This window comes from Phascolarctos cinereus, unplaced genomic scaffold, assembly GCF_003287225.1.
Source record: "Phascolarctos cinereus isolate Bilbo 61053 unplaced genomic scaffold, phaCin_HiC Scaffold_4;HRSCAF=312, whole genome shotgun sequence".
NCBI lineage: Eukaryota > Metazoa > Chordata > Mammalia > Diprotodontia > Phascolarctidae > Phascolarctos > Phascolarctos cinereus.
Genome location: NW_027555847.1, coordinates 675,267,637 through 675,279,684, shown reverse-complemented (window position 1 = coordinate 675,279,684; position 12,048 = coordinate 675,267,637). Strand labels below are relative to the sequence as shown.

At 52.7% G+C, this 12,048-nt stretch overlaps 1 protein-coding gene across 1 annotated transcript; it reads left to right on the top strand.

Annotated features, from left to right (window-relative positions):
• The first annotated feature begins 4,445 nt into the window (after positions 1 to 4,445).
• AMH (anti-Mullerian hormone) lies at positions 4,446 to 11,648 on the top strand. Its single transcript, XM_021009106.2, has 5 exons — positions 4,446 to 5,049; positions 8,361 to 8,530; positions 9,295 to 9,394; positions 9,563 to 9,740; positions 10,032 to 11,648. The coding sequence occupies exons 1-5, from the start codon at positions 4,446 to 4,448 to the stop codon at positions 10,903 to 10,905; spliced, it is 1,926 nt and encodes a 641-aa protein (XP_020864765.1). The 3' UTR covers positions 10,906 to 11,648.
• The last annotated feature ends 400 nt before the right edge of the window (positions 11,649 to 12,048 follow it).

Sequence of the window (12,048 nt, the reverse complement as noted above, 5' to 3'; positions counted from 1 at the left end):
CTTTCAGTAATCGGTGCTTCCCTCAGAAACAGGCTCTAGACTGTTACCAGGAGTAAAAATTGAGGCTGCAGATTTTACCCTCTGAAAATTAGGACATCTTGATGACACTTTGTGTTCCCCAGGATCTTATTAAGATCACTGACAATGACTTGGCTATCCTGTTTGCCTGTTCTTTCAGTACTCTTATGTGTAATGGTAGATTGGTGGCAAACTGAGTTCTCCACACGTCCATATCAGCAACTTTAAGCATCTCACGTTTTATTTATGGGGGAGGTAGTTGGTGCAGTGGATAGAGCATCGGGCCTAGAGTCAGGAGACCCAAGTTCAAATTTGACCTCAGACGCTTACTAGCTTTGTGATGCAGGGCAGGTCACTTCTGTTTGCTTCAGTTTCCTCATCTGTAAAATGGGAATGATAGTGCCTCATTCCCAGGGTTGCAAGGATTAAATAATAATTGTAAAGCACTTAGCACAGTGCTGCCTCATACAGTAAGGGCTACGTTAATATTAACTATTATCCTTATTGGAACCATTTCTTCTAGTCGTTAGGATTTCATGCATGAGAGCGTCCTTTCTTGAGCTAACTTCCCCTTGTAATCATACCATCAGATCCTACCTATCCTTTCCCTACAACTCTGAAATCTGATGTAGCACCTGTAGTGCACATCAGACTGCCCAGATTTCATCAATGTTCAATGACAAAGTGGTCGTTTGCCTTCAAAAGTTCTTGTCATTTCTCTTTTAGAAGCCCACCCCACCTTTTTAGTCAGAATAAGGTACAGAACAGCAGTTCTCTCCCAGAATTGTTACTCCCACCCCTGGAAGGATGAAATTACTTTGTCACAAGTTGATCAGCTGCTCTGCTTTTGACAGAGAACTTCACAGATGTCCAGGTAGTTGAAATCTGCAGTCATTACATTACAATACAATGGTTCCATTCCTAATTTGTATCTGTTTTCTTTTTTTTAATTCAATTTTGTTTTCAGTTGCAACTTTCTCCTTCCGCTTTCTCTCCCCTACCTATTGAGAAGACAAGAAAAACAAAACCCACTACGGATAGGCATGCAAAATAAATTCCTAAATTACCATTCCCCAAAAAAGAGAAGTCGTACTCTTGAGTTCATCAGCTCAACCTGCCTAGTGGAGAACGCGTTTCATCATGAATCCTTTGGAACTATTGGTCATTGTAATCATCAGAATCTTAAGTCTTTCAAAATTGTTTGTTTTTACAAAGTTTTTGTATGAGTTGTTCTGCTCACTTCACTTTGCATCATTTTGTACAAGGATTTTTTGAAACCATCTTTTTCGGTTTTTACCAGCATAGTGGTATTTTGTCATATCCATATGCCACAGCTTGTTCAACCATTCCCCAGTTGTTGGGGGGCATCTCCTCAGTTTCCAATTCTTTGCCAACACGAAAAGCTGATATAAATATTCTTGTACATATGGGTCCTTTCCCATTTTCTTTTATCTCTTTGGAGTATAGACATAGTAGAGGAGTTGCTGGGCCAAAGGATATATACAGTTTAATAACTTTTTGGGCATAGTTCCAAATTGCATTCTATAATGGTTCTCCTGGTTCACAGTGTGAGTGCATTGCTGCACCTGTTTTCCCACATCCCTCCCAGCATCTGTCATTTTCCTTTTTTGTCATCTTAGCCAGTCTGATGCGTGTGAGGTGGTACCTCAGAGTTATTTTCATTTCCATTTCTCTATTAACAGTAGAGTATTTTTAATACAGCCATTGATAGTTTTGATTTTTTCCTTTGAAAACTGCCCATTCATAACCTTTGGCAATTTACCAGTTGGAGAATGGCTCTCCCTTGTTTGGTTATGGGCTCTTCCTCTCGCTGGCAGGCGATGTCGTCCGTGCTCCACTAATTTGCCTTTGGTGTCGCCTTTGATGTCTAGGCCATCTTGAGCTTATCTTGGCCTATGTAGGAGAGGTTGGGCAAGGTGTAGTTCCTGCCATACTACTTTCCAAGTTTCCTGATATTTTTTGTTGGATTGTGAGTTCCCGCCCCAGTAACTGAGATCTTTGGGTTTGTCAAAAACTAGGTTACTGTGCTCATTTGCTTCTGTGTGTTGTGTAATTCTTTCCAATTTAATTTCTTCCCTCACCCCTATCCTAGTTGATCCATTTGGTCCATAATATATCATCACAATGATATTGTTACTTTTCCCCCTCTCTTATTAATCCTAATCCATGGTTCTCCACCATGTTTCTTACCTTGGGTTACTAGATTTATTCACAAAAACATAGCTTTTTTTCTTTCTTTCCTACCCACCCCCCCTTTTTTTCAGTAGTCGGGGTTAAGTGACTTGCCCAGGGTCACATAGCTGGTAAGTGTCTGAAGCTGGGTTTGCACTGACTCCAGGGCTGGTGATCTATCCACTGTGCCACCTAGCTGCCTCTTAACATCTTTTTAATATGTGATGTTACTCCATCCCCACCCAGCCTGCTTTTAAATCTATTACGTATCTTTTTGCCAATTTCACCAATTCACCAATAACCACATTTTAATCCTATCCCACCAAATCTCAGGACACTGAATTTGTTTCTGTATATTAGGGTTCTGAGTTCATCCTCTTTGCGATGCATATCATTGGCCTTCCTGGGTCCCCTGTTTCTCTGTAAGTTATGAGGTGACCTTGAAGATTCTTTTTAGCACTAGCATTTTTAAAATTCTCCAGTGTCTGGCTTGTATCATACATTTTAGCACTCAGTTGCATTCATCACCAACACTCTACACCATTGTCACTACCATCGTTGTCGCTGATGGTTTTTTATTGTTAAATGTATATCTTAAGGGAAGCCAAGTGGCACAGTAGATGGACTGCTGAGCCTGAAGTCAGGAAGACTCCTCTTACTGAGTTCAAATTCTGTCCCAGACACTTACTAGCTGTGTGACCCTGGGCAAGTCACTTCACCCTGTTTCCCTCAGTCTCCTCATCTGTCAAATGAGCCGGAGAAGGAAATGGCACACCACTCCAGTATCTCTGCCAAGAAAACCCCAGATGGGGTCACAAAGAGTCAGATATAACAGAAATGACCAAACAACAGAAGTATGTTTTCTATCATAAATCTTAGCATTTGGTTGCCTCCAAGGTCTACATCATTATCACCACTGTTGTTGTTACATGCTTTACCCGTAGTCACTGCTGAGCCCTCTGTCACTCATCATGATGGCACCTTTGTGAACTAAGACGCCAGCCTTAGACTGAGACCCCAGAGCAGCCCCACCTTGATCACCTGATTATCAGTGACTCATATAAGCAGTACAGGCTCCTGGGATTTTTGGCTTCCCAAGGCAATCCAAAGTGATGAAGCAGTGGTGATGCAGTGGTTTGGATGTCAGAGGACCTAGTTCAAATCCCGTCTGGGATACCCACTCCAGGCAAGTCTCTTCATTTCTCATCCATGAAATGAGGAGGTTGGGCTGGCATCCCTGGCTTTCATCCTGCTTTCTGCAGAAGGCTGTTCCATGGCCCATTCCCTTCCTGCTCCCTCCCTCTGCCCTGTGTACCAGGTGTGGAGCACCTGCACTGCAGGGGGAGCTCCTTGTTTGTATCCCCAGGGCCTCGCACGGTGCGTGGCACACAGTAAACACACGCTCGTTGACTGACCAGGCTCACGCCTCTAGAGCTGGAAGGAGCCCCTATTTTACAGATGAGGACACTGAGACCCAGGGAGAGCGAGTTGACCCGCCCTCAGTCATGTAGGTTGTAAGCGTCCAAGGCAAGATTGGAATCCCTATTGTCTGACACAAGAGCCAGTACTTTTTTCATGGCCACCTGGCCTGTTAGAGAAGGCCTCTTCTAGCTCTTTTTTTCCTCTGTTACTATGCATAGGAAAAGTGGCTTTCTTCTGAAAAAAGCCAGTTGCCCAACTTGTCAAAGCAAGGCTTCCAGCTACGTTGTGTCTCTCGTGGACCTATAGCTGCCCTCGCTGAAAACTGATGCGCGCAGGCAGCCCATAGACAAGGCCCTGGCTTCCTGGTCCCCGGGGCTTGCATCCCCCCACCTTCCTACCTCCAGCCCCTCTGCCTTGGGTACGGCTGCCTCCTCCCCACCCTGTTCCTCGGTCTTTCTGAAGCATACACTCCCAGCCCAGGTTCCCACTCACATTTTTTAAAAAATCAGTCAAGGACAGCATTTTGACAAATCCGGTCAACAGCCTGAAATTTATATCACTTCTAAGAAGCAAGATACCCAGCACAAAAATAGAACAGAAAGAGCCCTTTGAAAGGGCCTCCCCTCACGTTCAGACTGTTGGTCTCCCAGGGTCCCAAAGGATGTACTCTGCATTGCCAATTCAAGGTCGCCTCCATTGGGAAGAGATAGTCATCCTTCCCTCCCTCATAAACAGTCTGGACAAGGCATTTCTGCCACCTTCATCTCATAAAAGCCCCAGCTAGCCGAAGGCTTGCTCACAACCGGCCCAAGATGAAGGGTTCACCTCTGGGTTTTCTCCTGCTCCTGCCAGTGACGTTTGCTATGCTGAGAGCAGAGCCCCCCAAGGAGGGGCAATCAGATGCCGATGCCAGACTACTACCGACTCTGCCCAAGAGCCTGGTGGCCCAGGACCAGAGCAGGGAGAGGTCGGAGAAGCCGCCAGGGCTTCCTGACCCAGATGGGGCCAGTCCTCGTGATGGAGCGTCATCCCCAAGGAGCCGAAAGACCCCTGGGAGTGAAGTCCACCTTCCTTGGCCCTTGTTTGCCCAGGATGGTGGCACCTCAGATCTATGGACTGGGCCTAAGCTCCACCCTTGGCCCTTGGGAGGCCTGAGAGACCCGGTGTGCTGGGTAAAAGTAGGCAGGGGGGGAGAAGGGGATACAGACCCCCTCCAGGTGGTGGGGGCTCTGAGTGGCTACGAGAGGGGCTTTGTGGAAGCGCTGAGGCAGGTCCGCCGGGACAGGTGGGAGCTGGCCGCCTTCGGGATCTGCCCTTCGGGGGGCACAGGCGTAGCTCACCTCGCTCTGCAGCATTTGGGGGAGCGGCTGGTGGAGCCGGGCGGTTGGCGCCTTGTGGTTCTCCACCTGGAAGAAGGTAGGTGTGCTCTGTAAGCAGCACGTCCTTAGGGGCAAGGCTGGAGGACATTCTAGGGGTGGCTGGAGTGACCCCTGGTCTGCAGCTAGCCTCGGGGGCTAGGTCCTAATGGAGGGGCTAGGTCCAGGGTGCTTGGATCCCAGAAAGAGGAATGCCAACCTCTTAAAGCTCAGAGGGTTCTCCTGGCTAACTGCCAGCAGCATTAGCTTGGTTCTCTGGCCTAGCCCAAATCCCGGGATTTGGAATCAGAGAACTGAGGTTTGATTCCTGGTTCTTGTGTGTCTCTGCTGCCCCTTTCTGGACCTTTGTTAAAAAATTGGGGGATGAGACCCCAGATCCTATGAATTATCTCTATCCCCAACATCCTGTGAATTAGTGATTCATGGTTGGCTTTGTTCATTGTCTGTCTCCAAGTTTCTAAGACTCTGGGCTTTAGAACGGATTTATCAGGCCTTGGGTGGGTGGGGCAGGAGGGATGGCTAGAGTAAGGTCTGGGCTCCAAGCCCAATGTGTAGCATGCCAGGGCGGCCTGCCCAGGGAGTTGACCGGCTAGACTTTGTTCAGGGGTGGCCTGGGACTGGTCTCTCTTCTTAAGTAACCCCCAGATATTGTCTGTGAGGGCAAGAGCTGGTGGGGTGGCTTTTTTAACCTGGGATCTGGATAGATTTCAGTGGGTCTATGAACTTCAATGGAAGGAGAAAATATCACATTTTTATTTTCACTAACCTCTAAATGAATTTTAATGTTTCCTTCAAATAATGGGTGTTTTTGGTTTTTTGGGTTTTGTTTTGTTTTGTTTTTTTCTTTGGCTAGGCAATGGGGTAAAGTGACTTGCCCAGGGTCACACAGCCAGTAAGTGTCAAGTGTCTGAGGCTGGATTTGAACTCAGGTCCTACTAACTCCAAGGCCAGTGTTCTATCCACTGTACCATCTAACTGCCCCTCAACTAATGTTTTTAAAGAAAACATTATTCTCAGGAGGGGTCCATAGGCTTTGCCATACTGCCAGAGGGGTCCAAGACACAAAAAGAGGTGAAGCAGACCTGTTTTTAAGGAGGCTACAAGGCAAAGCAAACCCCCATCCAGCCTGGGCTCAGCTGTGCTGCCCCCCCCCCAAATTTAAGAACCAGTTTCAGAGCTCCAAGCACTGGACAGTAACCCTGGCTAGTTCAACATGGAAAGGAGACGGATTTGTCTACAGTCATGGAAACACTAGCTGAGTTATGAGGTCCAAGTCTTGGGCCCCGGATTCTGAAGCCGGAAGGGCTCTCCCAGCCCCATGGCAAAGTCACCATTCTGAATGGGGAGGATTCTTTTCCGTGCCGTGGAGACTTGGGGAAATTTTGTGTCTCATCTGTTCTCAGTTCTAGCCTTTGGAAAACTGGAAAGGAGCTCTGAGACCCCTTAGTTCTATCCTTTCTTAAGGAAGCTGAAGGCCCAAGGGGAAAGAGACCTGTACCCATAGAAAAAACCCAGATGATAAATACAAAATGGGGATAGAAACTAGGCCAGCAGTTTCACTGATGAACGATATTCTCGTCCTCTGCCACCACACGTTGGCACCATTTCTGCAACTTGTAGTCTGAGCGAGCTACACAGGGCACCGAGAGTGACTTACTCAGGGTCTTACAGCCACTGAGCAGGACTTGACCCTGGGTCTTCTGGTTCCAAGGCCAGCTTGCTACCCAGCAGGTCATGCTCAATTTTGCATAAGGTGGCTGTTTTCTTAACCCCGTGTATTGGACTTTGGCATTTATGCCCAGCCCTGACCACTTCCCAGTACCACGTGGGTGGCCTGGATGGATGGTAGGGAGGGGGCTGTGGATAATCCACAAAGCGCATAATTGAAGGCTGAGTCTTTTTTCTGGTCTTCACAATTGGGGTCTGGGATTTTTTTTTCCAGTTTTTGTTGTTTTGTCTGTTTAAGACAACAAATGTCTGTGGCAGGACAGAATTTTTATCCCCATGGTATAGGGATAGAATTTAAAACTCCTATCTAGTGATTTGTCCAAGGTCACTGGTAAAGATGAACTCCATCCCAAGTCCAAGATGTTATCCACTAAGCCTCTCTATAGCCCCTGTCTTCAGAGAGGGAGTAAGAGCTGGGGGGGTGGGAGGTGATGTGCAGGGTGGGGTCCAGAGCCTGTCATCTGTCCGGTGATCCCAGTGGTCTGCTCTAGGGCATGCATTAGGGGGAGGGGGGCAGCAAAGAGCCCCAGACCCTGTTTCCCGAAGCCAATGTCATCAGTTCTATATTCCAGGCCCCATTCCTGGCCTCCCTTGGCTGCTGGTAGGGAGACCTGGCTCTGAGAGTCCAACCCAGGGGAAAGGTAGAGGCAGCCCAGAGCTCATAGGGATGGTGCCCTTCATGGGAGAAAATAGCCATCCGCATCTTTCCTAAGGTAGGGTCAGCATAGGCAGCTGGCCTGGGGGTCGGTCTCATTCTCTAATCCTAGCCCCTATTTCCCCATCTATAAAAGAGGAAGGAAGTGCCCCTTGCTGTCCCCACTGGGAGCTGTTAAAGTGTAGGAAAGACGCTTTCCGGGGTGGGAGCCGTGGGGTGTAGTGGGGAAAGAGCATTGAATTTTTAGTGCCTGAAGATGGCTTTGAGGCCCAGTTCTCCTCTGATTCCGACCTGTAAACCTACTTAACCTCACTGGGCCTCATCTGTAAAATGGGAAACTTGAATTGGACCCCTTCTAGTCCTAAAATCCTATCAGCCTAAAATGTTTAAGGATCTTCAGGAGGAAAAGATGAAATTAAAGAGCAGAGTCAGAATTCTTCAGAGCACAGAGGCTCAGATCACAGGCTTAGAGCTAGAAGGGACCTTAGAAATCATCTCGTGCAACCCTCCCCCCCTCATTTTACAGATGGGGAAATGGAGGCCCATGTGCCCAAGCTCACATGAGATAGTAAAGGGGCAGACTTGGAATTGTAACTGAGGGCCTCTAACTCCCCTGATTCCAAACCACCACACTGGGATCATCTTAGGGATCCCTCCTTCTCTCCCTGGTAAGGCATGAAAGACTAGCAACTGCCTTTTGCTGGGAAGCCTGTGGGTCCAGAGAGGGTGAAATGGGCCCCTAGAGCCCATCCTGTCCCATCCTGTCCTGGCAGGAGAGATCCCCGAGGGTGCTTCCCCCTCCCCCCCGCCCTGGGGTGCTTCCCCCTCCCCCCCGCCCTGGGGTGCTTCCCCCTCCCCCCCAGCCCGGGGGTGCTTCCCCCTCCCCCCCAGCCCGGGGTGCTCCCCCCCCCCGCCCTAGGGTGTTTTCCCCTCCCACACGCTCCCTCACTCCTGTCTGCGTCCCGCAGTGAGGTGGGAGCCGGAGCTGAGCCTGCGGTTCCAGGCGCCCCCACCATCGCTTCGAAGAGCAGGCACCCCAGAGCTGGCTCTGCTGGTGTTGTATCCTGGGCCTGGGAGAGGCGGAGTCCAGCCTGGGCAGGAGTTCCAGGTCACTGGAGCAGGACTACAACCTCAGCAGGTAGAGACTATGGAACGAGGGAGACAGAGGCTGGAGCTAGAGTGATAAAGACAAAGGGCTGGAACATTGTCTTTCGAACCCCATGGGGAACCCTAGCTATCAGAGGCTAACTCCCCTCCCCCACGCCAGAATATACATTTGAAAAGAGGGCTCAATTTCATGCTGGCCGTAGTCGGAGCAAAGATTTAGGTGAAGAGCCTTCTCGTCTCCATGGACGAACACAGTCAAGCACTCACATGCCCATTCTGAGGGCAGGGGTGGTTCTCGGTGTCTAAACTCGCTTGCAAGGGATGCCAAGGCTATGCCTGGCAAGGACAGAGCTGGGCTGCCCATCCCAGCTCTTTGACTGGAATGCGGCTTAAGCCAAGTCCTGAGGTGGTCGAATCTCAGACCCCCAGTCCCGGTCCATCCGACCGAGGAGAGAGGATCCTGGGGCAGGATGGTTTCCAGAATCCGCCCCTCCGGCAGGGCTGGCGCTGTAGCCCTCAGAGTTGGGATTGCATTGGCCTGGGCCCCCGTGCCACGCCCCCCCCCCAGCAGTATCTGGGAGGGGGAAGAATGGATCTGTGATAAGGAAGCGGCCGTCCAAGGGTGGCATGAGCTGGTTCGGAAGGACACTGGAGGTAGGGGTGGTCCTCTGAGGTCCCTTCCACAGCTGAGATGCTAGGAGTTATCTGGGCCCCAGGTTGTGGCGGGAGGAGCAGGGAGTCCGTCTTCTCCCTCCCTTCCCCCCGCCCTGCCCCCCATCTCCCCTGTTTCTGCAGAGCCTCTGTCTCTCCTTGGACACCCGGTACCTGGTCCTGGCGGTGGACGGGACGGCTCGTGATGGGCTCTCCCTGGCTTTGCAGCCCCGGGGTAGAGCTGGTATGGAGGTTCACAGTCTGGGTCTGGGAGGCTCTTGGTCCTGCAGGGCGGGAGTGCGGTGGAGCTGGGTGGGCCTCAGGGAGGAGGTGGGGGCTGGGAAGCAGGTCACCTGAGTTGGGTCTCCAGCATCGGCCTGACCCCAGACTGCATCCCCATGTGCTGCTGTAGGCCCCCCTCTGGCCACCCCAGAGCTCCAGGCCCTGCTCTTTGGTCTGGATCACAAGTGCTTCACGAGGATGACTCCGGTCCTGCTCTTGCTGCAGGGGCACAGCTTGGGGGCTAAGCCCAACCCAAGACCTCTCCCAGTGGAGGGCCGGCTAGATATGGCACCGTACCCTCTGCCCAGGTGCGTGGGGGCCTGGGGGAGTAGGCAAGCCTGGGTCCCTTCCCTGCCTCCTTGGACTGGAGGGCCATCAGCTGGGTGGGAGAGCTGAGACCCCAGGGGATGGACGGCTTGTTTCCCTGAGCCACTGTGGGGTCACAGAAGGGCAGGGGTGGGGAGCCTCCAACTGGAGGGCCATGTGTGGCCTCAAAGCCCTGGTCTAGGCCCCAAGGGGTCCCCGCCCTCTCCTGGAAGCTAGCGAACAGCCCCCTGCCCACCCTCACCCCCAGCCCTGCGTTTTTTCCTTGCCCACAGGCCATCCTCCCAGTCACCTTTCACAGCAGCCTCTCCAAGTTCCACAGACCCATTCCTGGAGACCCTGACCCGCCTGGTCCGAGGGGTCCTGGGGCCTCCCTCTGGCCCACGCTCACTGCGTCTGGCCCTGGATCCTGAGGCCCTGGAGGCCCTCCCACACTGGGTTTTCAACCTCTCAGACCCTGCCACCCTGGAGCGGTTGGTGGAGTCAGAGGATCCCATGTTGCTGCTGTTTCCAGCAGGAAGCCCAGCCCTGCTGGAAGGCCTGGAAGGACAGTGGCAGGCCCAGGAGGGTCCGGCCCAGCACTTGGCAGGCAAGCTGTGGGCTGTGGCGAAGGAGCTGCTAGGCCTGCCTGCCCTGCAACCCCACGCCGAGCTCCTGCACCAGCTCCTGGCCCTCTGCCCAGCCCCAACCAACAGCAGCAGCAGCGACCAGGCCGAGGGCAAGGCCCCGGCCAGCCAGCTCCGGGCCCTGCTGCTGCTGAAGGCCCTGCAGAGCCTGAAGGCTGAGTGGCGAGAGCGAAAGAAGGCCTCCCGGGCCCTCCGGAGTGCTAGGCTCGGAGGGGACGGTCCATGCCGGCTTCAGGAGCTGAGTGTGGACCTACGGGCCGAGCGATCTGTCCTCATCCCCGAGACTTACATGGCCAACAACTGCCAGGGCCCCTGCCACTGGCCCCAGTCTGACCGAAGCCCCAACTACAACAACCACGTGGTGCTGCTGCTGAAGATGCAGGAGAGGGGGGAGCCTCTGGGCCGCTCTCCCTGCTGTGTGCCCACTGCCTATGCCGGCAAGACTCTCATCAGTCTCTCCGAAGAGGGCCTCAGCGCCCGCCTCATGCCCAACATGGTAGCTACAGAGTGTGGCTGCCGGTAGGCTCAGCGGGCCCGTTACCCTCCCCCGTGTCCTCCCGAGCACCAGTCAAGCCCCGGCAGCCTGGCATCAATGCGTCCGCATCATCGGCCCGTCCCAACCTAGCTCTGGCCAGGGCCCTTGGCCTCCCTGCCCCCACTGCCTGACAGGAACCTTTCTCTGGATTCACCACTGTCACAGTCTAACCCGATCCCCACAGTATCCCCAAAGATGGGGAGGTTCCCAGCATCGTCTCAGCAGCCACTGGTTCCCCAACAGCCCTCTCCAGCCCCCATGTTGGGGCTCAGGCCCTGCCTGCCCTCTCCCCTCTCCCACCTCCTTCCCTTCCCTCACACATCTCCCCACCCTCACTGAGCCAGTGCTCAGAGTAGGCCCTGGGCAGGGAGGTGGAGTTGTAGCCATTCGGATCTTTCCCATGGGCATGGATTGGGCATGAGGGCAGCCCAGGGCACCAGTGTCAGTGGAGAGGGGTGGGATTGGGCACAGAGCTGGTCAGGGCAGCTCCCAAGCAGGATCTTTGTGCTCGGGAAGCATCCAGCCCAGCCTGGCACAAGGAGAGGCGTGGTGACTGAGAAGCCCAAAGCCCTGCCTCATATTTATTCTGACCAACCAAAACATTGTCCAGTAAAGTACAGAATTTGGCTGAGGCTGCGGCCACTCAAGAGGTAGGAGAGGAGGGGGCGGCTGAGCTCTGGCGGGCAAAGCCAACAGCGTGGACTTGCTGTCCTCTTACTGCTCTCCCCCCCCCCCCGGCTTGGTGGTCTGGCCAGTGGTGGGGAGATGACCTGGGTTGAGGGCCAAGGGAAGCAGGAGAGAGAAAAGAGGAGAGGAAAGGAGGAGAGAGAGAGGGAGAGGAGAAGTGGGGAAGGGAGGAGGGGGGAGAGAAAGAGGGAGAGAGGGAGAGAGAAGGAAGAGAAAAGAGAAGAGGGGAGAGAGGGAGGGAGAAAGAGAAGGAAAAGAAGAGAGGAGAGAGAGGGGGAGAGAGAAGAGAGAAGGAAGAGAAAAGAGAAGAGGGGAGAGAGGGAGGGAGAGAGAGAAGGAAAAGAAGAGAGGAGAGAGGGGGAGAGAGAGAGAAGAGAGAAGGAAGAGAAAAGAGAAGAGGGGAGAGAGGGAGGGAGAGAGAGAAGGAAAAGAAGAGAGGAGAGA

What these genes read in the sequence shown, in the direction of transcription:
- AMH (XM_021009106.2), top strand. Translation starts at nt 4,446, where the DNA reads ATGAAGGGTTCACCTCTGGGTTTTCTCCTGCTCCTGCCAGTGACGTTT. An exon ending in GCAGCCCCGGGGTAGAGCTG is followed by an intron (nt 9,395 to 9,562) that starts GTATGGAGGTTC and finishes GTGCTGCTGTAG; the next exon opens with GCCCCCCTCTGGCCACCCCA. An exon ending in GCACCGTACCCTCTGCCCAG is followed by an intron (nt 9,741 to 10,031) that starts GTGCGTGGGGGC and finishes CCTTGCCCACAG; the next exon opens with GCCATCCTCCCAGTCACCTT.